Source organism: Hordeum vulgare, chromosome 2H, assembly GCF_904849725.1.
Source record: "Hordeum vulgare subsp. vulgare chromosome 2H, MorexV3_pseudomolecules_assembly, whole genome shotgun sequence".
Taxonomy (NCBI): Eukaryota; Viridiplantae; Streptophyta; class Magnoliopsida; order Poales; family Poaceae; genus Hordeum; species Hordeum vulgare.
The window spans coordinates 588,325,519-588,346,995 of NC_058519.1; the positions used below are offsets into that span (position 1 = coordinate 588,325,519).

The following is a 21,477-nucleotide window of genomic DNA, read 5'->3' on the forward strand; positions in this document are numbered from 1 at the left end:
CTCTCTTGTGAACTTGCTGATTCCCGTCGCCAATTGGAAGTTGGGAGGGATGTCAGCTGAACGGATGGCCCGACTGAAGCACTCGGGGCCCGAGACGATGGTCTTGCTTCCACTCGGGCGGTCTCTATCGTGACCATTACGGTGGGCTCGACTCCTGTCGACCTTCTTCTGGGCGATGTACCCTCTTGTGTCGGGCCTTGGATCATGCGCGTCATCGACTGAACGACGATCATCGTGATGCCGAGGTCCGTAAGGCCCACCCTGCGGAGGGGTGCGTGAATGGCGACGATCTTCGGGATTCCTGGAACGGCTGCCCCCTCTGCATCGCTGATGAGAGTCGGGGCTGAAAACTGACCGATGCGTGTTCGCGTGAACAGAACTGTTGTGGATCCTGTTCTGCGACTGGGAGACCGCCGAGTTTTGCTGCTGCGCCGTATGCAACAGGGCATGGATCTGCTCGATCCCTCTGCCAGCCTCCGAATCAGTCGGCTGGAGAGAATCGGCTATCCTGGCAGCCGCAGCCAGGTTGAGGATGGGTGTGCGGAACACCTCGACGTCGCTCTGGCGAGTGCTTCGACTGACAGAACGACAGTGTTGACGACGAGCGCCGGATGATTCTCGGACCTCATGCTCATTCCGACCAGTCCGGAGGGGACTTTCATGGGAATCGGCCATGAGAACTTCGGCTGCAGGCCCGCGACCCAGGTACTCGGAAGGTAGCTCAGTCGGAACTGAGTCCAAGCACTGGGATGGTGGCGCGACCACAACTGATTCGAGCACCACCACTTCAGAGGACGCGCTCTGTCGCGCCTGGGCGTGTCGCACACAACGCTGGAGCCGGGGGCGACGGGATCGCTTGTTGCGACGCGTGAAAGGGGCGAGGATCGGCACCGGGGCCGATGGCTGGAGAAGAAGGATGCCGCGGGAACCGGCACGGAAGTGCGTAGCCCCGCGACTGGGGAGCGCCTCAACGTCGAGGGGCGCATCCCGAAGCCATGCCGAATCGTCGACGATGAAGGAGAGTGCGCCAAAGAGGATCTCGTGACCCATGCACAGATCTTCGCCGGACGACATGATGAAAATATGAAATCGCAAACTCGCTGGAAGTCGCTTAGACGCCTGCCCCATGGTGGGCGCCAACTGTCGTGGGTATAAGTCTGACAGTAGAATTGTAGGGTACGAAAGGATGGGCAGAGCCTTAGCTACGGCGAGGATGTATGAGTTCAGGCCCCTCTACGGTGGAGGTAAAAGCCCTACGTCTCAGTGCTCTTGGGAGCTTAGTGTCGAGTGGAATATAAGATTACAGTAATTGCCAACCCCCGCACCAGTGGGGAAGGGCGACTTATATAGAGTGCGCTGCCCTTCATAATGGCCCGATGGACAGGGGTGGAATAGTGGCGAATAAATGCCTACGTTACAGGTAACGTAAGCCTTAAATGTTAATAATGGTGTATGAAAATGTATGACCGTTGCCCTCCTGGGAGGTTACGATGTACAGAGTGGAATCCAGTCGGTACGTTAAATATGCCCCGAGTGCTCGTCACCGACTGAATGATGGGGGAGTCCTTAGTTCAGTTGGAACTATCCAAGGGCCTCGTCCTCTATGAAGGGTAGTCCTTGGGTAGGACCTATAGGGCAGGCCTATGACCCTATCCTGGGACTATAACCTCATCACAGAGTAGCGCCTTAAGCAAGATGACATGATGTAGTGGGATAAATTCATGCAATAGATATAAACCCCATCTTTTTACCCTTGATGGTAGCAACATGATGCGTGCCTTGCTACCCCTTCTGTCACTGGGTGAGGACACCGCATGGTATGAACCCAAAATCAAGCACTTCTCCCATTGCAAGAATTATAGATCAAGTTGGCCAAATGAAACCCACAACTCGAAGAGAAATACAAGGACATGAAATCATGCATATAAGAGATCATAGGAAACTCAAATAATAATCATAGATAATCTGATCATAAATCCATAATTCATTAGATCTCGACAAACACACCACAAAAGAAGATTACATCGGATAGATCTCCATGAAGATCATGGAGAACTTTATATTGAAGATCCAAGAGAGAGAAGAAGCCATCTAGCTACTAGCTATAGACCCGAAGGTCTATGGTGAATTACTCACGCATCATCGGAGAGGCCGTGGTGTTGATGAAGAAGCCCTCCGTGTCCGAATCCCCCCCTCCGATAAGGGACCAGAACGTGCCCTAGATGGGATCTTGCGGAGATAGAAGCTTGCGGCGGCGGAAAAGTATTTTCGTGGCTCTCTCCTGTGGTTTCAGATTTTTAGGGAATTTATAGGTGGAAGAGGTACGACAAAGGAGCCTTGGGGGTCCCACAAGCCTGCTAGGTACGGCCCCCCAGGCCGCGCCTAGGGGGCTTGTGGCCTCCCCCGGAGTCCTTTGCCTTGGTTCTCAAGTTCCCCGCGTATCTTATGTTACAGAAAAAATCATTCCGAAGATTTTATTCCGTTTGGACTCCGTTTAATATTCTCCTCCGAAAAGGGTCAAAAACACGGAAAAAATAGGAACTCGCACTTGGCACTGAGTTAATAGGTTAGTCCCAAAAAAGATATAAAATGCATACAAAACATCCAAAGTTGACAATATAATAGCATGGAACCATAAAAAATTATAGATACGTTGGAGACGTATCAGCGCCCCTGGTCAGACTCGGGACTCAACACCTCCTCACCCGCCGGCTCCACAGCCGGCAGCGCCTCCACCTCCAAGGCCGGCTCCTACTGCGTCCCAGAGCGCGTCGGGGAGGCCTCCGGGGAAAGAGCCTTGGTGGTCAACGGTGTCGTCGTGCCGTTCGTTGCCCTGGCCGAAGGGCCGCCTGAGCCGATCGCCACAGCCGCCATCGCCTTTGCCTTCGGCACACGCGGCTGGAGGACGCACTGCCGCTCGAGACCACCACTGCGTGCTCCTTAGCGAGCTGTACGACACCGTCGTCCCAAGGGCTGACGAGGCTGGCGGCGGACGTTCAATGGCCTCTTTACCGAAAATAAAGGACACGAGTTGAGTGCCACATGGCAAAAACGAAAGGAACAAATGGACATGAGCTCCAAAGAAAACTTACCCCAAAGCAAGGGGAATCTAGTGACCACCCCGCCTCAAAGCCCTCCACGCCGGCTGAATGGCGTTGGTGGTAGCACAGCCGACCGAGCTTTCTTGGCGGTCGGGGTAATTACCGATCCCTCGGCCGACCACTTCTCTTTGTGCTATTCCTCCGCCGTCCAGCGATAGGCTTGCTGCCCCATGGCCGACTGGCTCGCAGTCGGCTGACTCCCAGCCGGGAGCTCTGCGCTCCCACCTCACCGGCGGTGCCGGGGCGACCCCATGGCCGCAGGCGGCACCTCCACTACGCACACGTCGTCAGTCTAGTCCCGCACAGTCGCCTCGGGGCGAGGGTTGTTCGATGTCCCAACCCCACTGGCAGCGGCGCCAGTCGATGCCTCCTCCTCGTCATCAAGTTCCTCCTACACCTCCGGCGTGTCCGGGTGCTCGGGGACGGCGGAGTCGCCCCCGTACAACTCGTAGTCCTTGGTGTCGGAATCTGCGCGGTTCGGCACGAAGGTTTGCGGGTTGGATCGTCCAATGTCATGTGCGGGGCAAAAAGCTGAAGAGATAGCGAGACCATGCGTCAGTCGTCAGAAGAAAAAAAATGGGAACAACTCCAATCGAACGAAGCTTACCCGCGGCGCGTGGTTCTCGCAATAGAACTGCTCCATGCCGAACCATCACGCCTCCTCGTCCAGCCTAAAGCGGTTGATGGCATTCACATTGGCGGCGACCTTGTTCGGCAGCAGCTCCATGGTGGACAGCCGGCCGGGATCCTTGCGCATGCCCATGTCGCACATCCGGTGCAGCCGCTCCTGAAGTAGCAACACCCGACAGGAGATGAAGGGTGCCACGAGGTCCGAGGGAAGCAACCCCCGGGAGGACTTGAGCCGAATCATCCGGCCCGCGATCGCCATCATCTTGTCGTTGCGCACCTCGAGGTTCCAGTTCGCGCGACTCCGCGACGTGTCGGAGAACGGCGGGTGGTTCACACAGTCCCGCCCCTCCTCGATGCTGCCAAGTAGAAGAAGGAGGCCTGCCACTTTTTGAAGGAGTCGATCTACCTCATCTTCAGGAAGAGCCAATTGCGATGTATGTATACCACCGTGCCGCCGCAGGAGTACGACACGTTGTCGTTCTTCTGGGCGCGGAAGTGGAAGAAGAGATGGAACAATGCGGGAAAGGGCCACAAGCCCATGTACCCTCACATATGGTGGCGAGGCAGGCGAGGTACATCACCGAGTTCGGCCCCACATGGTACATCTGGAGCCCGAAGAAGTCCAAGAATTTCTGAAGGAAGCGGTTCGCCGGCAGCCATAAGCCGACGATGAAATGAGTACTGAAGACGACGCGCTCGCCGATGCGAGGCTTCGACACGCGCTTGCCTCCACGCGTGCGCGCCTCGACTTGCTCCGCGGACGGGATCTTCCGCGTCTGCTGATGATATTCAATGTGCACGTAGGTCACGACGGATCCCTCCCACGAGCCGGCGGGTGGCGCCTCCATCTCGGTGTTTGCCGACGGCGGAGCGAGTGAGAAGAGACGTGAGACACGGATCCCCAGCGGATCGACCGCGGGAAGGCATTGTGGGCGCGAGGAGGGAGGAGCGGCGGCGGCGAGCGCGAGGAGGGAGATACGGCGGCGATGGGCGCTACGGCAACGAGGAGGAAGGGTGACGACGGCGAGCTCCGAAGCATGGGCGGAATGAGAAATGGGGAGTGGGAAGGCAACAGCAGCCTCTGCCTCCCCCTCCCCCTTCTAAAGCTCGGGGAGACGTGGGGGGCGTGGAATCAGTCCGAGATCCCCTTGATCTTTGGGTCGGCAGATGATATCCCACCTTGCCAATCTGTATTTGTTCTTATACTCGTCACTTTGCAAGAAGAAACGAGATCGGTAGAAGTCCAACTGATTAAGGTGAATTTAAAAATTGATGGTCACAAAATGTTAGATATGTGTTCCACTCGAAGATATGAAACCACAACAAAATACATAAATGAATAAGGACAATTAAATTAGATCCATTCTCATTTCGAGGTGAGACTAGTTGATGCAGGGACACCAGTTGATCGAGCACTGCCGAAGACTAGTTGCAAAGTTGATATATAACCGTAGATATTGCGTGTGCTCTGAGTGTAGTTAATTAGGCCATACTAGCAAATATGCTCGTGCGTTGCAACGGAGACAAAACATATTATGTGCTATAGATATATAAGCTTTTTTAGGATTGATTCAATGCCCTCACATATGAACACCCTCTCTTTTAACATGGTGGCTCATCATGTTGCCACTTAACTTTCTCTCCCACCCTCATTGATGATGGTCACGATGTTCACGTCAGCACAATACATTCAATATGCTAAATTCTAAGGTAATGAGCTTGCCACTCCATGCCACACTTGTCATTATGTTGCGTAAGCAAATATTTAAAAGTTTAAAAACAAATCTCGTCGACCATAAAGTACTCCCACGTCTATACATATAAAGACTTTCAAAAATCTAATCAAATCCTAGACATAAAAGACTTTGAATTGGCTAATAGCTTTTAAATCGTCATTTTTTGAAATTTTTGGATTTTCACAAAAGAATCACGAACATTAGTTTTGTTTATGAAGATTTTCTGAAATGCACAAAAAGTTTTCAAGTTCATGAACATTTTTTGACTCAACAAACATTTTTTAGATCACTCAACATTTTGAAAAGCAGGGAACACATTTTTAAAATTTTCTTTTTTTTTCTTTTTGTGTACATTTTCTAAATTTGATGGACACTCATTTCAGATCCCGAATAATTTTTGAACACACGATAATTTCCCCCCCCTATTTTTTCAAATCGTGATTTTTTTACAAATACACCAATATTGTTTGAATCCACAAAACTTTTATGCTTTCCTAAAAAAATTGAATTCACATACAATTTATAATTTTGCGAACATTTTCATAATTCACCACTTTTGAAATTACTAAAAGATCTTATATTTAAAAACGAAGGAAGTAGAAAGATGAGAACAAAATGAGAAAAAGAAGAAAGAAAAAACGAAATGAAAAAAAAAATCCAGCCCCGCACACGGCCGTCCGGCTCATGAAGGGAGGACACTCGATGAGAAAATGAAGAGGAAAAACTGCAAAAGGTGGGGATTGAACCATAATAACACTGGGTCAGGTGCGTACAACTGACATGAGTTGGCCACTACGGCGAATGAGTGTCTGTGGTCTTTGTTCATATCAGCCCTTTGTAATAACACAATGCACGACGACTTGGAAAAAATCTGAAACGTTTTCTTTACTTATGAGTGGCATACTGGGTAATTTATATCAACTTTGGGGTAATATTAATGACGGACGAGAGAAGCATTAATTGCTTTATTAGTAGGTAAAGATATGTTTGACCCAAAGTCAGCAGATATGAAAGTTGTAAATAGGATCCTACGGTGCCGAGGAAGAGGCCTCTTATAAACGAGACAAGGGGACTTGACAAGGGGACTTGCAAGTTGGATTCCATACTGATGTCGATCATGCGGGTTCTCTAGAAGAGTGCCGCTCACCTGGTTACTGCAAATTTGTTGGAAGGAACCTAGTTTCATGGCGAAGCAAAAAAACTAAGTATAGTCGCTCGAGCCACTACAAAGGTTGGGTTTGGATCCATGGCTCATGCCATATGTGAGTTATTATGGTTGCTGATTCTCCTAATAGAGTAGTGGTTGTACATGTACAAGCCTCTAGTCTATAAAGTGTCAAGAAAGCTACGATTGAAATTGCTAATAACCCTTCTAAGCACAACGGAACCAAGCACATACAGATTGATCGTCACTTCATCAAGGACAAGTTTGATAGAGGAGTAGTTTAGCTTTCATGTGTAACTTCATCAAGTGAAGTAGTATATTTCGTAACAAAATGACTCCTACAAAAAATATTTTCCATGCTTTGTAGCAAGATGTGTTATGTATGATATATTCGCCCCATCTTGGGGGCGAGTGTTGGTGTATGATTACCATAATTGGATGATTCCTTAGAGTCTAAAATTGAATTGTAAATGAGTACCAAGAGAAAGGATAGGCGAGGAACGATCCAAAACTTCCCGAAATCCTCTTCATGCTCTCTCCATGCACTAACTCAAATCTCCCAAATCTAAGATCATTTTTAACAAGGTGTCCCTTCTCTCCCTTCCTCCTTCTCATGGAAACTACCTAGTAACACACGGGAAAGCATATTCGGAAACAAGCCATAAGAATATCTCCCGAATTTGCAATACCACACCCATAAATATAGTAACTGAGAAACTTGATTGTACTACTAAATTGTAAAACATAGTCTTTATGCTGGAGCGAAACCACCTTTGGACCGGACGACGGGTTGACGTTTTTCTAATATTTTTTACGCAAATTCTGTTAGAAGAAAATTAGAACTTTTTCAATGATCAAATTAGTAATTCAGCCTTCTTTGTGAATTCGGGATATATTGCTCCTTTATAGGAAAATGAACACATAAAATCCCCATATTCTAAAATGGCACAATTTCTATCAAAATAAGGCATTATTATTAACTGTACATAGACTCCACAAAGAATATCAGCAAATACACTCTTTTTTTGAAAAGAAAATCACCAATTCACCTTCTGAATATGAGCCTGCATGATTAATTGTATTGCAAAAGAAAGGGAACTATAAGTGGAGGGGAATATGAATGTGATAACAAAGGGAAGTATTTTTTTTGTTTGAAAGATCAAAATAGTCTTATTGGTTCTTCTATCTCGGGAACTATATTTAACCCAACAAACATCCAATTACAGGGAAGGAAAACAGACGACAAGCACAAGAACACTGAGTCCAACTCCTCGGCGACCAAGCTAGGGTCGTCATCACATGCAAGCGTTCACTCGCACTAGCTAATTACTTAATTAGTCTCAGAAGACGCCTCTCTTTCACGGTACTCCAAGTCTTCAGGCCATAGGAGAGCTTAGCTAGGTAGCCTTATCCCATGCATGTAACCTTACTCATGCGATCAACTTAGTTGCTAACTCGCTAACCTTACTCTTCTCATGCATGCATGCGCTAATTCCAGGTTGCCTCAAGTCCCAGACTCACTCGACAGATCGGAGCTTACGGCTTGTGTAAGCTCGATCGATCCGTCGATCATGGCATCCGGCCTCCGTTAAAGGACGAAGCCGACTTCATCTCGGCCTCCAAGGAGCTCATGTCGCTGCTGCTCTGGTGGTGGTCTCCTCTCGGCGTCGATATCCCGCGCACGATGCCGCCTCCGCCCACGCCAAGAAAGTCCCGCGTCATGTCGCCGCCGCCGCCGCCGCCAGCACCACCGCCGTTGCCACCAACACCACCTCCTCCCTGGCTGAATTTCACCTCGTGCTGATCCATGTCGCACATCCTCGGATCAAACATCCCGGCGGGGCCGGCGTTAGCGCCGCCAAACATCGCAGCGGCATTGACGCCGCCGCCAGCAGCCAGAGAGTTCATCAGCTCGTTCAGGTTCGCGTCGTTCTGGTCCATCTGCTGCTGCGGCGTCCCCTGTCGCGCGTGCGGCGAAGAGCCCACGAAGCCCCGGAACATGGACGCTGCGCCGTTGGGGCTGGAGGTCGCGCCCATCTGCGCCGCCTTCTGGAGCAGTGCGGTCGCCGACATCTGAGGCAGCATGGGCGCCTGGTCGTTGTACATCCCAGCCTGCGAAATGTGATCACCACCAACAAAGTTCCCGCCGAAAATCCCCGCCGCCGATACCTCAGACCCACCACCGCCGCCGCCTCCTCCAGCTCCGCCGCTGAACTGGTCGTTGCTCATCATCCCCTGGCTTGCATGCTCATGACTAGACCCCGAGCTATTGCCATTGTTGGAGAAGAAGCCCAGGTTGAAGAGTCCATGGCCCGATGAGGCGGGCCCTCCCGCACCATTGCCCTGGAGGTCTGGGAGCTGCATGAGGCCGTGGAACGGCTTGGACTGCAGGTAGGAGTGTTGCCCGTTGCCCGCGTCGTCGCCAAAATCCTGCCCCGGCGCAGCGTTGAGGAAGAAGGCTGACTGGGGCTGCTGCTGAGGCGGACGGAACGCGGACGCGCCAGACGGCGACAGGAGGTGGTCGAGGCGCGCGGCGATGCTGCTGCTGCCTCCACCGGCCGCTCCACCGAGGCGCAGGAGCTCCGGGGACGGGTGGTGGTGGTGGCCGTCGTGCTGCAGGGTGTTGAGGTGGGATCCCACCTGGGACAGGCTCAGCGCCATGTTGCCAGCGTTAGTAGCCCCGTAGAGGTGGCTGGTGAGGCTACTCAGGCTCGTCGGCGGCAGCCTGGCGCTCTCCTGAGCCAGGGCGTCGCAGAAGGCCCTGTGGGTGATGAAGCTGTCCCTCCTGCATACAATCACACAAGAAAAAAAACAATCAGAAACACGGTAAACATCAGCAACACCACACCACACCACCAATCACATGTCGTCATGTGCTCTCACACCACACCACACCGCACTGCTCTGGTCTCTGCTCGATCTGCAAGACTGCAACTTAGGTCAGAGCGCGGCGCCGTCGCATGCCAATGCATGCATGGGCCGTGCAGTAAAAGTGAACAGTAAAGTTGATGTGAGGAGAGCTTGAGAAGCCTGAAAAGCGAACAGCGCCCTGCACCGGGCTGCATGGCGACGACGCATGCATGACACGCTGGCCCGAGTGGCGCACGCCCCGAGGAGGGCTGGCGGCATCTCGGGCTAAGATATTGTTTTCTGATCGACATGTGAGCGCTGCGCAACTGGCCGCGGGACGGGACGACGGACGGACTGTGCCACTGAATGTTATGTTTGTAGCTGGTATCCCATGCATCTGAACAGTGCCATCCCCAGTCTCCACATCCACTACAGCGACAGGGTGCGCATCTCCCCCTTGTGCACCAGCCAGGTCACAGTAAAAGAAAAAAGAGCTTGCAAATGCAGTGGCTGTGTTTAAAAAAAAAAAATCTCTCTTCAAGTTCAAGGAGGAATAGGGTTTGACTATTATCGCTTGTGTAGCACCACACCTTGCTGTCTAAAGACTGCTGCTAAAATTATGAAACTAGTATGGGTCAAAGGTGTTGCGCATAGTATGGATCCATATCCATGCATGCATGCATGCATCACAAAGCTAGCCCAAGATCCCAGAAATCGATGTCAATCAAGGGAGAGGCCGCAGCGGGGGAAAGGAGAAATCTCATCATAGCTTGCCATGCTACGCCTTTCATAGGTTCCCACTAGTAGGAAGCTTCAAAGGAGAAAGGCTTCCAGACAAAGACATCAGACATTGTCATGCACACGAACACACACACCAAGGAGCTGCGTAGGGCAGAAAACTTTGTGGAGGGAGCTGGTAAGCTCGTGCCCCAAGGCACCATGACACAGGAAAAAGCAAAAGCCTGCACCAGTGAAGCTTAAAAAAGCCTACGCGGCAAGAACGCCCCCCAAATCAAGGAACTCAAAACAAAGAATGCCAATTATTCGTACTTAGTGTACTCCGCCTCTACAGTTGAATGTGTAAAAACGATCATATGGATGCATATGGAACATACCATAAATTTCTGAACCTGAAAAAAGGCATGCACTATAGATTTACGAAACGCTGAATGTGTTTTTGATATGATCAGGTCTCTTCTCTTGCAGGAACAGTGAAAAGAACACAACTCCATCGCTCATGAATGCCACTCCTGTTGATGTTTCCCTAAGTGCTAACTCCCCATTGGAGAATTTTAGGGCGAAACCATGAAAGAGAGGAGTGACCACTTGAATGGATGAATGAATGAATGAATGCAGTTTAACTCCATCAATGAATGAACAGTTCCTCAAAGTTACACTTGCTACTAGGCTGGCGATGGGCGACGAGACATGGGATGGGCATTGCGACGTATCCGTGAGAAGGCGTGGGCCTGCCTCGCTGCTGCGGCCAACGAACGGCTCTGCCACATCTTAGCCGGCTAGCCAACTCACATGAGAAGTTTAGCTGCCTACTCCTACATCTACATGGCAGCCAAGCGATGCAGTAGAGAGAGAAACTATGAGAGAGAGAGAGAGATGGTAAAAGAGAAAGCCTGCATTCCGCTGACGGGTTGGACCAGGAGGAATGCGGGTCTACAGGACAGTGTGACAGCATACACACACAGATGTCTTAGTCTGTAGCGTGTGTCTGGCTAGAGAGAGGAGAGAGGGTTTGTTTCTGGTTCCATCTTCCCAAGGTAGCTAGCTAGGAAAGGGAAAGGATGGCTTCTGGGCAGTGCCAAAGGACTCAAAATATTCCAGGCCGTTTCACGTGCGAGCAGTTTCACTGTGCGCCCCTCTATGCTCCATCTCACTCCGGCCCCTTCGTCGCCCGCGGCCGTCTCTCTTGCGTTCCTTCTCAGCAGGCTAGCCAGCCGAGCCAAGGAAGGAAGTAGGAGCTCGAACAAGAACAATGTCGATCGACCTACACAAGCCCGATCAAAACCCTAACCCTAAACCAAAGCAATGCCCATTATGGTATACACGCCGTGCCATGCATGCAGCGAGGCCTCGTCGATTCCACGTACGTTCTATCTAGGCATCGTAGCAGTAGAAATGCTGAAGAACACAGAAGCTGCTGGGTAGTGAGAGAAGTGGGTGGTTAATTACCGGGAGAAGAGGGTGCCGCAGTCGCAGCGGTACTCGCGGGTGCCGCAGATCTTGGAGTGCGCCTTCCAGTCGGACTGCACGGCGTAGCGCTTGGAGCACTTGTCGCACTTCCACTTCTTCTCGCCGTGCTTGCGGCAGAAGTGCTTCTTGATGCCGGTGAGGTCGCCCAGGGCGCGGGACGGGTCGTGGTGGACGCACGTCGGCTCCGGGCACAGGTACACGCGCCGGCGCTGCACCTGGTTCGGGTTCTTCTGCTTCAGCTTCCACGGCAGGTTGTGGCCGCGGCGGTGCAGCTGCAGGTTCTGCTCGCGCTGGAACCCCTTGTTGCACACCTCGCACACGAACCGGTTTGTCGCCATCAGCGTCTTAGGCGACAGCGCGATCACCTCCGCGTCTGGATCTGCAACCAATCAATTCATCATCAAACACAATGCATATATATATATATATATATACACAAATATGACAATTTGCTTTGCACACAAAAAAGGTATCCCAATTAATGAATCGATGCGTCATGCATAAGAGAATCAATAAAATGCCTGGAAATTAAGAATGGGTGGCTATATATTTAGGGCGTTCCATGCTTGGACAGGTAGGAGAAGATATATATGCTTCTACAAGAGCGGATATTTGAGCAAGGGTCTTATTAATTATATTATGTGCGAAATTTCTTTATTGTTGGAGTGTATTAATTTTCTTATCTGTTAGGCGCTCGTGCATCATCAAATTAAGAGCGCATAATGCTATTGGAGCTAGTAGAAATCATGGATTAATTGGAGAAGATATGGTTGCTTACTTCCCTGGGTGGGGGCCGGTGAGCTAGAGAGTAGAGACAAACTAGGCCATGGAGAAGAGAATATTTGCATGAGATTTTGGGGAAGAAAGAAGTTTGCAGGAAGTGATATAGAGAACAAAGGAATTGTCATGGATTGTGCCTTCGCTCCTGCTTGCACCTCATAATTGGGGAAAAGAATTGAATGAGCTCCAGTGGAGAGGATGACAGCTCATGTAACATGGAATCTTGGAACGAGAAAAGTAAATAAAAACTTGATATTTTTCCTCCAAAATATATCCAACTAGAATAAATAAAAACTACTAGAAACAAATCGTGTTAGGAATTCTGGAACCGACTGATCTGATGAGAACATGAGACTTTGGAAGAAGAAGAAACGGCCTGAGACAAGGAGAAGTCTACTCTAGAGCCACGAGTAAAGTACCCTAGTTCCTGTTCGTCACCTGAATTAATTGTCCTCCTTTCAGGTGATATAGTACAGAGCTTTAAATGAAGTCGTATTGATTAGCATGGAGCGAATTGAAGGTCAAATTCTTCTTGGAGGCTACAGCTAACTTCGAATTGAAGTAGACCCAGAGTATAGGGGAACGGATCCAGTGAACCAGGGATCCATGAGAAATTGAGGAGCTGATAGTAGTAAAAGAGTACAAGCTGGGAAATTAGGGAGTGAAATTAAGGCGCGTGTAGTAGCAAGAACAGACTGTCGCTCAATTACACACACGTCAGTTACTTACCAAAAAAAAACGTGCAATTCTCTCCGGCGTGAGGACCGGCAGTATACCAAGTATTTATTTACTCCGAAGCAAGAACCCAAAGAAAGAAGTAACTGAGTAAAAGGAGTAGAAGATACTAAAAACTGGAGAGAGAGAGAGAAAACCCAGTGTGCGCATGTGAGAGAAGATGCTTGCACTGTCAGGAACCAAACGATAAGACTCCAATCAGTCCAGACAAGACCTTGCAGTTAGCATGCATGACTGAAAATATTAACCAGGGTCCACGATTGGATTACCAGGTAGAGTCCTCTTCTTCTTGGCCGGTGGCGCCGCCGCCGGAGCGCCTTGGCTTGACGCCGCAGGCGCCGCGTTACCCGCGCCGGACAGTGCCACCGCTGCCAGCTGGTGCTGCTGGTGCTGCTGGTGCTGCTGCTGTGATATCAGCGGCTTCATCTGGTCTTGCTGGTCCCCATCCCTCATCCCGAAGAACGCCGCCGCAGCCGCTGCCGATGAATTCGATGCCATCGCCTCCCAACCTAGGTCCTCGCACCAACTCCGGATTGTTCAGGGATTGGCAGTGCTCCTTCTTCTTCCCCCTTCGCTGAAACAAGCAAAGATTTTCCATGTGAGACGTCGCAATTAAGAGAGTAAAAACTGACACTGCACAGCAAATACAAGCAAGCGACCATGGGAGGGAGAGAGAAAGAGATCTGGAAGACTCTTGTTCCCCGACGCCCGAGCTAGGTACAAATTAAGGAGGAGAACGACGACGAAAGAAGAGAACTGGGACTGGGAAGGAGCAGATGGAAAGGCCCCAAAATTCCCTGAGCGCGTGATGGCTAATACCTATCTCATATGTATGCGCTGCGTCCCCTTGGAACCGATCTGAAACAACAAACAAATCGACAAGGAGCCGAGAAAAACTCCAAGGCCTCGGCCGCTTAGGACCCTTCCGAGATTAACAAAAGAACAAAGTGGACAGGGAAATCCAAACAAACAAACAGTTGCACTCAAAACAAAGTAAAAAAAAAGAGAAGGCATACGAACAAAAGCTCGCAAACACCCACACCCACAGAACTCACATACATACAGATATTTAAAAATTCTGAAAGGAACACAACAAGGAGCTAGAGAGGAGGAAAAAAACATGGGATACCTCACTCCCTCCCTGCTAGCTTCTTCTTCTCCTGCCTTGCTGCTCCTTGTTGGCACTGAGGGGATAGAAGTGGAGGAGAGGGGACGGAGGAGAGGGCCGGGGAGGAGGCTAAGAGGGTTGTTGTCTCATTTCTTTCATCTCCCTGTCATACCTTTCTTTCTCTATATCTATCTATCTCTTCCCTTCCACGCTCTTATATGCCCCCCTCTTGCTCTCTATAAATTAATTGCTGAATTTTTGCCTCTGCTCTTTCCCAGGCGGATGCACACCATGGAAATATATAAAAGATGGGGATTATATATACAGGCCGGAGCAGGAGAAAGGGGGAGAGGAAAGGGAGAGGGGATGGGGGGAGCGGGCGGGCGGGGGCAAGCTCACGCAGCCCACCGGTGTCGTGGGGCGTCCGAGGGTTGGGCCCACCGACTGCTGCGTGGGGCTTGCCTCTCGCCATCTCACACGCGCGCGCAAGCCTTTTCTTTTCCCCTTGGGTTAAGTTTTGGTATTTTTAGGGGTTTATTATTATTTTTATTATTATTATGCGATTGCAGCCGTGCGCTTGTGTTTCGTGCCTTGCTAGCACGTTACAGATTAAAAGCATGGCTTTGGATCCCCCTGTTCACCTAACTTCTGTTAGACTGTTTTAACCTTTTTTTTTGTGCTAGTTTGCACGCATGTATTTGGCCAGGTTGTGCAACAAACATCACCCTGTTAATTTGTCATCATTTGTGCGTATCACATTCTCCATCTGAACGTTTATGAGTAATCCACAAACATATAAACGAGGAAGCCACAAACATATAAATGTGCACAGTTCAATCGTTAGATATTGAATGTAGGGGCAAGAGGAAACCTGGTATAAAAATGGTGTACCAACCATCCCGTATTTCCGATGAATTACAGCAAACCGGCATTTGAACTTTTTGTTGCGCTATCTGTGATACAAAAATCGAAGTACCGACCATCCCGTATTTCTGACGAATTACCTGTAAACTAAAAAAACTAATTCACTAAGAGCAAATAGTGGGTTTGAATAACTCTTACCTTTTTTATCCTCATATTCCACATATGAACGTTTATGATAAGGTAAGAGGCGACATGTTAAAAGGGTTCATTAATGTTACATTGGTATATAAAAAATGAAGACTGTTTCCCCACACACCAAAAAACCGTTGTGGCGACCATTATTGTAAACAAGAACACTATATTCTAGGAGCGAACACATCAACTCACCATCGATTGAGGAATGACCTTATGGAGAGCAACCGAGAAGGTAATTTTTGTGCCACACATCACCATGGAGGATCTCGAGGTTCATGTCCCACATGTGCCCCCCTCGCATCCTTTCGTATGCCTCTCCCCATGACGCCACCCCCGCCCATTCTTCTCAAACATATCGATATCGTTCCGTTGTTTCAATTCCGTTGATCGAGTGTGTCTCTCAGTGCTTCTCGGGGCTGAAGATGAGGTGGAAGCAACTTGGGAGGACCACCCAAGGGCGGTGGCGGGAAGGGATGTGGAGAAGCTAGACCAACTCTTCGAGTTCTACAATAGGTTCACCAACGTAAGCGAAATTCATCGGAGATCGATGAAGGTGGTGCTCAGAATAACGAAATAAAAGAGATATCCGATGGCGGGAGACGGTGCCTACACCATCAAGATCTTGTATCGGGCCATGAGGGAAGGAACCTCTACAAATACGAGACAGGGCAGCCCTGGCGCAAATTCTGGTTACAGGAGTTGGCGCCGCCCGACCCACAGAAGGTGGCGGATGGAGTGGTGATGGTGATGCTGGTTCCAGGTACGCACGAGATCTCAGTTGTGTTGTAGGGGGTCAGAGGAATGGTGCGGGAACCTTGGAGGCCAGAGGGCGGATCCCAGCTTCCACCGCTTCCCCACGTTCCAGCGTTGTTCGGACAGGTTCCACGCAATGGCGAGATCTACTCAATACATTTAGTCCACACCCCGGATGGTAGCCCATTTTGGTTCCTCGCTGGGGAGGAGTCTGACAAAGGGCAGATCGGCGGGAACACATCTTCATCAGGTTCTTGTAATTCTCTACCCCGGCCAAGTATCTTCTATTTGTGGAAAGATCATAGGCATGGTAGGAGGATTTTCACTTCTTGCTCCATTTCTCATGTGAGTACCATTACATGATAATGGTAGGATTGATAATGCAAGTTCTTCGAATTGGGGAGCAATTAGAAACTATTGACTGATCCCTGAACAACATGGGGTTGCGAGTAGTAAAATATTTATTTGCAAGATGCAATTAGACCCATGTCGTAGGATTTCGCCCATTGAATTTGAATTAGTTGATATGGTTCAAATCATGATTTCTCACCTGATTTTGCCGATAAGGGAATTGGCAGAGGATGAATTTTTGAGCGTTAGTTGTGAAAACTTTCTCGTCCCAATATTGAATGATAAATGGATCTGGGTTGTGTTGGTATGGTGGAAAATCCCACTCTGTTGGTGGTGGATAGAAGTAATATTCTTCCATCCAACTTTATATACCTTGATATAGACGAAGAAGGAGAGGTTTTCTTACTTTATTCAATTTAGGGTTCCTTTCCCCCAAAGAGGCAGCGGCGCCTATGGCTAGAAACGAAGGGAAAGAGATGGCAAGAGAGGAACAATGAGAATTACATCTTACATCATCAACGCAAAGGAGGAGGAAACAGGAGTGGTAGGTATGTTTTCCATGGAGGAGGATTTAGAGATTCATGCAACAACAATTTGAGAGAAAAAGAAGCGTGGTTCATAGAGCTGTTGTAGATGGGGGCTGTTGGGTGAGAATTATAAACAGAATGCACTGATCCAATTGGTTATTATGTTGAAAGATCAGAGAAGAGTCTCGTGGTACTATGCTTTCGAATCAATTGGGTTTTTGGGTGAACGTCTCACAACACGGGAGGGCTGACGCAAAATACATACCTTCCCCCAACAAGTTAATTTGGACGTGTAGCAACAATGGGCTGATCAACTCATTCATGCTTGTAAAGTTGGATGGACGGGTACTAGTGGGATGTCTCGGCACTTGTAACCCCCAACAACAATAGCTTGTCTCGGGTTGTATTCCCAATTTAATTTCATACTTCAATCTAGATCGTGGTATGATGCCTACTCAGGGTGGGGGTAATACAATATGACAAGCGCCTAGTAACTTGATGAAGAACAATGATGGTAATTCTCATTTTTTTTATGATAAGTGGAATTAAATTCAACAACCTGATGAAGAGAAGTAGTAAGAAAGGATTTAAGGGGAGTACTGATGGTGGTGTTGGTCTATAGAAGCTCAGATGTTCTAAGTCTAATTAAGTTGCGCATAAAAACAAAGAATGTGTGAATAAAGTGTACTATGTGGTGTGTGGGAAAGACTATCATTTAATTGAAGGTTGAACTTGGTTGTAGTAAATTAAATCAGTAGATGAATATATTGGATATGTTGTTAGAGTCTTCAGATGTCTACTGGTGCAAAATACTAAGGAGGTATTTTCTATAGAGCACACCAACCTTGGCAATTATTGAGGTTTCTTCGGATACTTGAATTGGATCCTTCTCATGGAGGTCTTCAGTAACATGTTCCAACTATACTTTGCACTTGAGAGCAAAATAAAAAGCTAGAAGAATTTCACTATGTGACTCCCAACAAAAGAAAAGTTGGTGGAGCTTACAAAATTGAACAAATCTGACCTTTTGGGTTCTCGAGTTGTGGTTCAAGTCTCGAATGGAACTTATGAGAGTCAAGCTATTAGAAGGTTACACAATATTTGCATTAAATGTGGAAACGTGTTGGATTACTTAAGGCATTTCTTTTGAATGTTTGAATTGGTGACATCACTTGGTCCGGTGCTTGAAAATTTACATGGAATCCGTAGGCAGTGAATTTAGAGTTAAGTTGGGTGCGGAGATCTAAAAACTATTTATGCCTATACTAAGATAACCATCAAGGGTCTATGTATTTTTCGTATTACTTTTGACATAGAAATGGCGGTGAAACAAGGTTGGTTTTCTTGAAATGGTAAAATAAGTCGAGAGAATAACATAGTGAGCATGAATAGAGATGGTGACAGTGATGAGTTTAGATAAAATAAGAAAAATAAAGGGGTAGAGACACAAAGAATTATTTTGGGGATCATATCTTTAATACAATATGAGAACTTGCAAAAAGGTGATGCTGATATGGAGGTGGATGTTTTTGATGGGGATAAGAGAGATGATTTGCAAAAGGAATGCTAATGTTGTAGTAGATCATTACCCTACAAATGCCCCATGCAAGACTGATATTTTTGTGAAGATTTAGTAAAAAGAGTTGGGATAAAATAATTCTAGACAAGCAACAAGAATTTCTTTCGACGAAAAAGGTTATCACGGAATCAATTTGTAAGGAAAAGCCTTCAAGTTGAATTGAAGAAACAAGGTAGGATGTTGCAGACCTTCAACATGTGATGGCCTAAAGTAATTCTGACACCAAAATGATGGAGACCCACTTGTGAGAGAAGAGTAGGATTATTTGGAAAATTGTAAGATGATAATAAATATTGCTTGTTGGGACTAGTTTATTATGAGCCTAGTCATCATGAGATTAAGTTTCCAGCTTCTCATAATTCCTTTGAGAATAAAATCAAAAGAATTACTTGCATTACTGATTATATTGGTAATGAGATTGACGAAGTGTTGGAATTCGAAACGGGTCCTAGAAGATGCTACACATTCAATGAGAGAGAAGATTTTATAGTGAAAGATATGTCTAAGGAGAGTGCTGCTCAAAAAGATAAGTTTGGTAACTTGCATCTCTTACTTGTTGGGTTATAATCATCCCTCTCTTTTGGTCATGTCTTCTTGTATTGGAATTCATAGGGGATGCACTATGGATATGTGTGGTACCAAAATTAGCATTACGAGTTTTCTTTTAGAAAATGCTAGGATAGACAAGTTGTCCAGTAAAGACAGTGTGTTTGAAACCGAGCAACTCGATAACACATGAGGTCCTATTGACACTGAGATGCAGACTTAAATGAGTTGTGCTCTAATCGCGGTAATTCATACATTTAAGTACAAGATAAATACTTGGCTTAATTTAAACAGTTTTTTCCTCCAAATGAAAAAATAGGGATCTCTCGTCACCAATAGTTGCTAGGTTGAGAAAGGTATTATAGTCAATAGAATTGCTTGTAATAGCAAAAAGTCATGCTTTTAAAATGGCAGGCCTCTTCTGGAATGCGAGGGGGGCGTGAGGATTTTAAAAAGAGGTTCATTAGAGAAAGTATTTTAGATCATTCATTTGATTTCGTAGGCATTCAGGAAGTACACTTTACTATTAATGAATTGGATGACTTGTGGAATGGTAAGAATATCAAATGGCACTAGTCCCCTCCTACTGGTTAATATGTGGGCATTTTAGTAGGGGTTAATGGGATTCCCTAGATATTTTATATTTTGGTCATGGATATTACCACGTGAGGATACTAGTGCAGGATAACAAGTTATATATAACATGTAATTTGATTACATTCTATGGATATGACCAACAAAGGAGGAAAGTAGAATTCTTATTTGAACTCTCAAGAGTTTATAAGATAAAGCCCTACCTTGCATAGTGGGGGTGATGATTCCAACTTTTGTGACAATTTTATTGAGTATTTTATGCCTACTTAGTAGGCTTTGTGGAATTTTACCGCGCTCACGCACTTCTTTTTGTTGATAATCCCTGGGGTGATGTTTTTCTGATCAATTGTCACTTAATGGAGAAAATCCTGAGAAATGGTAGTGGAATAACATATTTAAAATGATAATCACCTTCCATAAAAAAATCAAGAAAGAAGGCCAAAGAAACAAGCATCATCGCGCTTCGAGAACGAATGATGGTGTTCCATGCGAGTGGGAGCTCCTACATGAGTTGTTGTATGCCATGGTCCCGGCATTGCGAGATCAACTCTTTCCACCCCACCAAATCATATCATGGATCATACGCATAGAGACACCATAAACTCATCCGGAAGGCAGAACTCTAGCCTCCGGAGGGGGGATCAACAAGGAGATGGCGAGTGTTTCCTCTCACCGTGAAGAGGGGGACAACATCAATAGCAATGTCGCCATCATCATCCACTCCATAACCATGATTATCATCATCCCCATCCTTATCATCTACAACATCAAGAACCCTAGCGTATCTTTTGGTATATCATTTGAATCATTCATTCATGTATGCCATTACCATTTCTATGATGTTTTTGTTCCCATGTGTGAGTAGACTCCTAGTTCTCGGGGATATGGATGAACCTTGGCAAAATGTTATTGTGGATATGAGAGGAGATTTTGAATTGTTTGTTTAATAACTTCATGAATCTTGTGAAGGTCCCCCACTTAGCATTTGTGCCTTTTGTCCATAAAGTATATCACTATCGTTGTGCATGCCTATGTTGTGGAGGTAATTCGAGGTGATAGTAAAAGCATGCTGCCCCTAGCCTCTACAATTGACCGAGAAATTAAGGAGAACCCTTAGAGAGGCTGCGTCGATGGGGTGACCCTTAATTATCAGGACTTGTAACCCAAAGTGGGAGACTATGATGGTGGCGTGCATGGCAGAAAGTCTACTACGAGTAGGAGGTGTACCTTACCCGGCTCCGTTGAGCAGAGAGGTCAAGTACCCACCCCATACTATGTTTATGCACGGGTGCACTAGAAACATACCATTGCGGATTCAAGACTCCCTTAAAATGCCTTTTGTTTTGTTGGTTCACATGTCACTACAATCCTTGTTCCTTATTTACTTTCATGTTATTCGGTTATAAGTCTTTAAAAAACTCAATTATCATTTATATCTACCCTCACTCTTCTTTAAGTATACAATTATCTACACGCACAAAAGTGCATAATTGTCTACAAGAGGCAAAAGTCTGATTCATGTGCTCCATGTGGGATCGACACTCTTACTTTGAAAAGGCTACAACTAAACCATGTGCATCAGGCTGTCAAGCTTTTTCTCGCGTTGTTGCCGGGGAGCCGAGCGCTTTTTGGACTTGGCTTATGTTTTGGATTATTTTTTACCTAACTATTTTGCAGATAAAGAGATCTCATGAGCTTTCAAGAGAAACTTTATTAGGTAGGAGTGGAATTGGTGGCAGGACCATCTTGAGGAGA

General features: G+C 47.3%; 1 protein-coding gene across 3 annotated transcripts; it reads right to left on the bottom strand.

Annotated features, from left to right (window-relative positions):
• Positions 1 to 7,758: 7,758 nt before the first annotated feature.
• On the bottom strand, positions 7,759 to 14,637 carry LOC123427488 (protein indeterminate-domain 4, chloroplastic-like). Of its 3 annotated transcripts, none has more exons than XM_045111548.1 (4): positions 14,335 to 14,637; positions 13,475 to 13,779; positions 11,670 to 12,069; positions 7,759 to 9,417 (listed from the first exon to the last, which is right to left on the bottom strand). In XM_045111548.1, the coding sequence occupies exons 2-4, from the start codon at positions 13,701 to 13,703 to the stop codon at positions 8,202 to 8,204; spliced, it is 1,845 nt and encodes a 614-aa protein (XP_044967483.1). In that variant the 5' UTR covers positions 13,704 to 13,779; positions 14,335 to 14,637; the 3' UTR covers positions 7,759 to 8,201. The 3 variants fall into 3 exon arrangements, with proteins under 3 accessions (XP_044967483.1, XP_044967485.1, XP_044967484.1); XM_045111550.1 differs by lacking the exon at positions 14,335 to 14,637 and adding an exon at positions 14,025 to 14,244; XM_045111549.1 differs by lacking the exon at positions 14,335 to 14,637 and adding an exon at positions 13,865 to 14,014.
• Positions 14,638 to 21,477: the final 6,840 nt, after the last annotated feature.

Coding starts and splice junctions, on each gene's coding strand:
- LOC123427488 (XM_045111548.1), bottom strand. CDS start 13,703: ATGGCATCGAATTCATCGGCAGCGGCTGCGGCGGCGTTCTTCGGGATG. Junction 12,070..13,474: donor GAAGAAGAGGACTCTACCTG/GTAATCCAATCG, acceptor GATTGGTTGCAG/ATCCAGACGCGGAGGTGATC. Junction 9,418..11,669: donor TGCGGCACCCTCTTCTCCCG/GTAATTAACCAC, acceptor GATTGTATGCAG/GAGGGACAGCTTCATCACCC.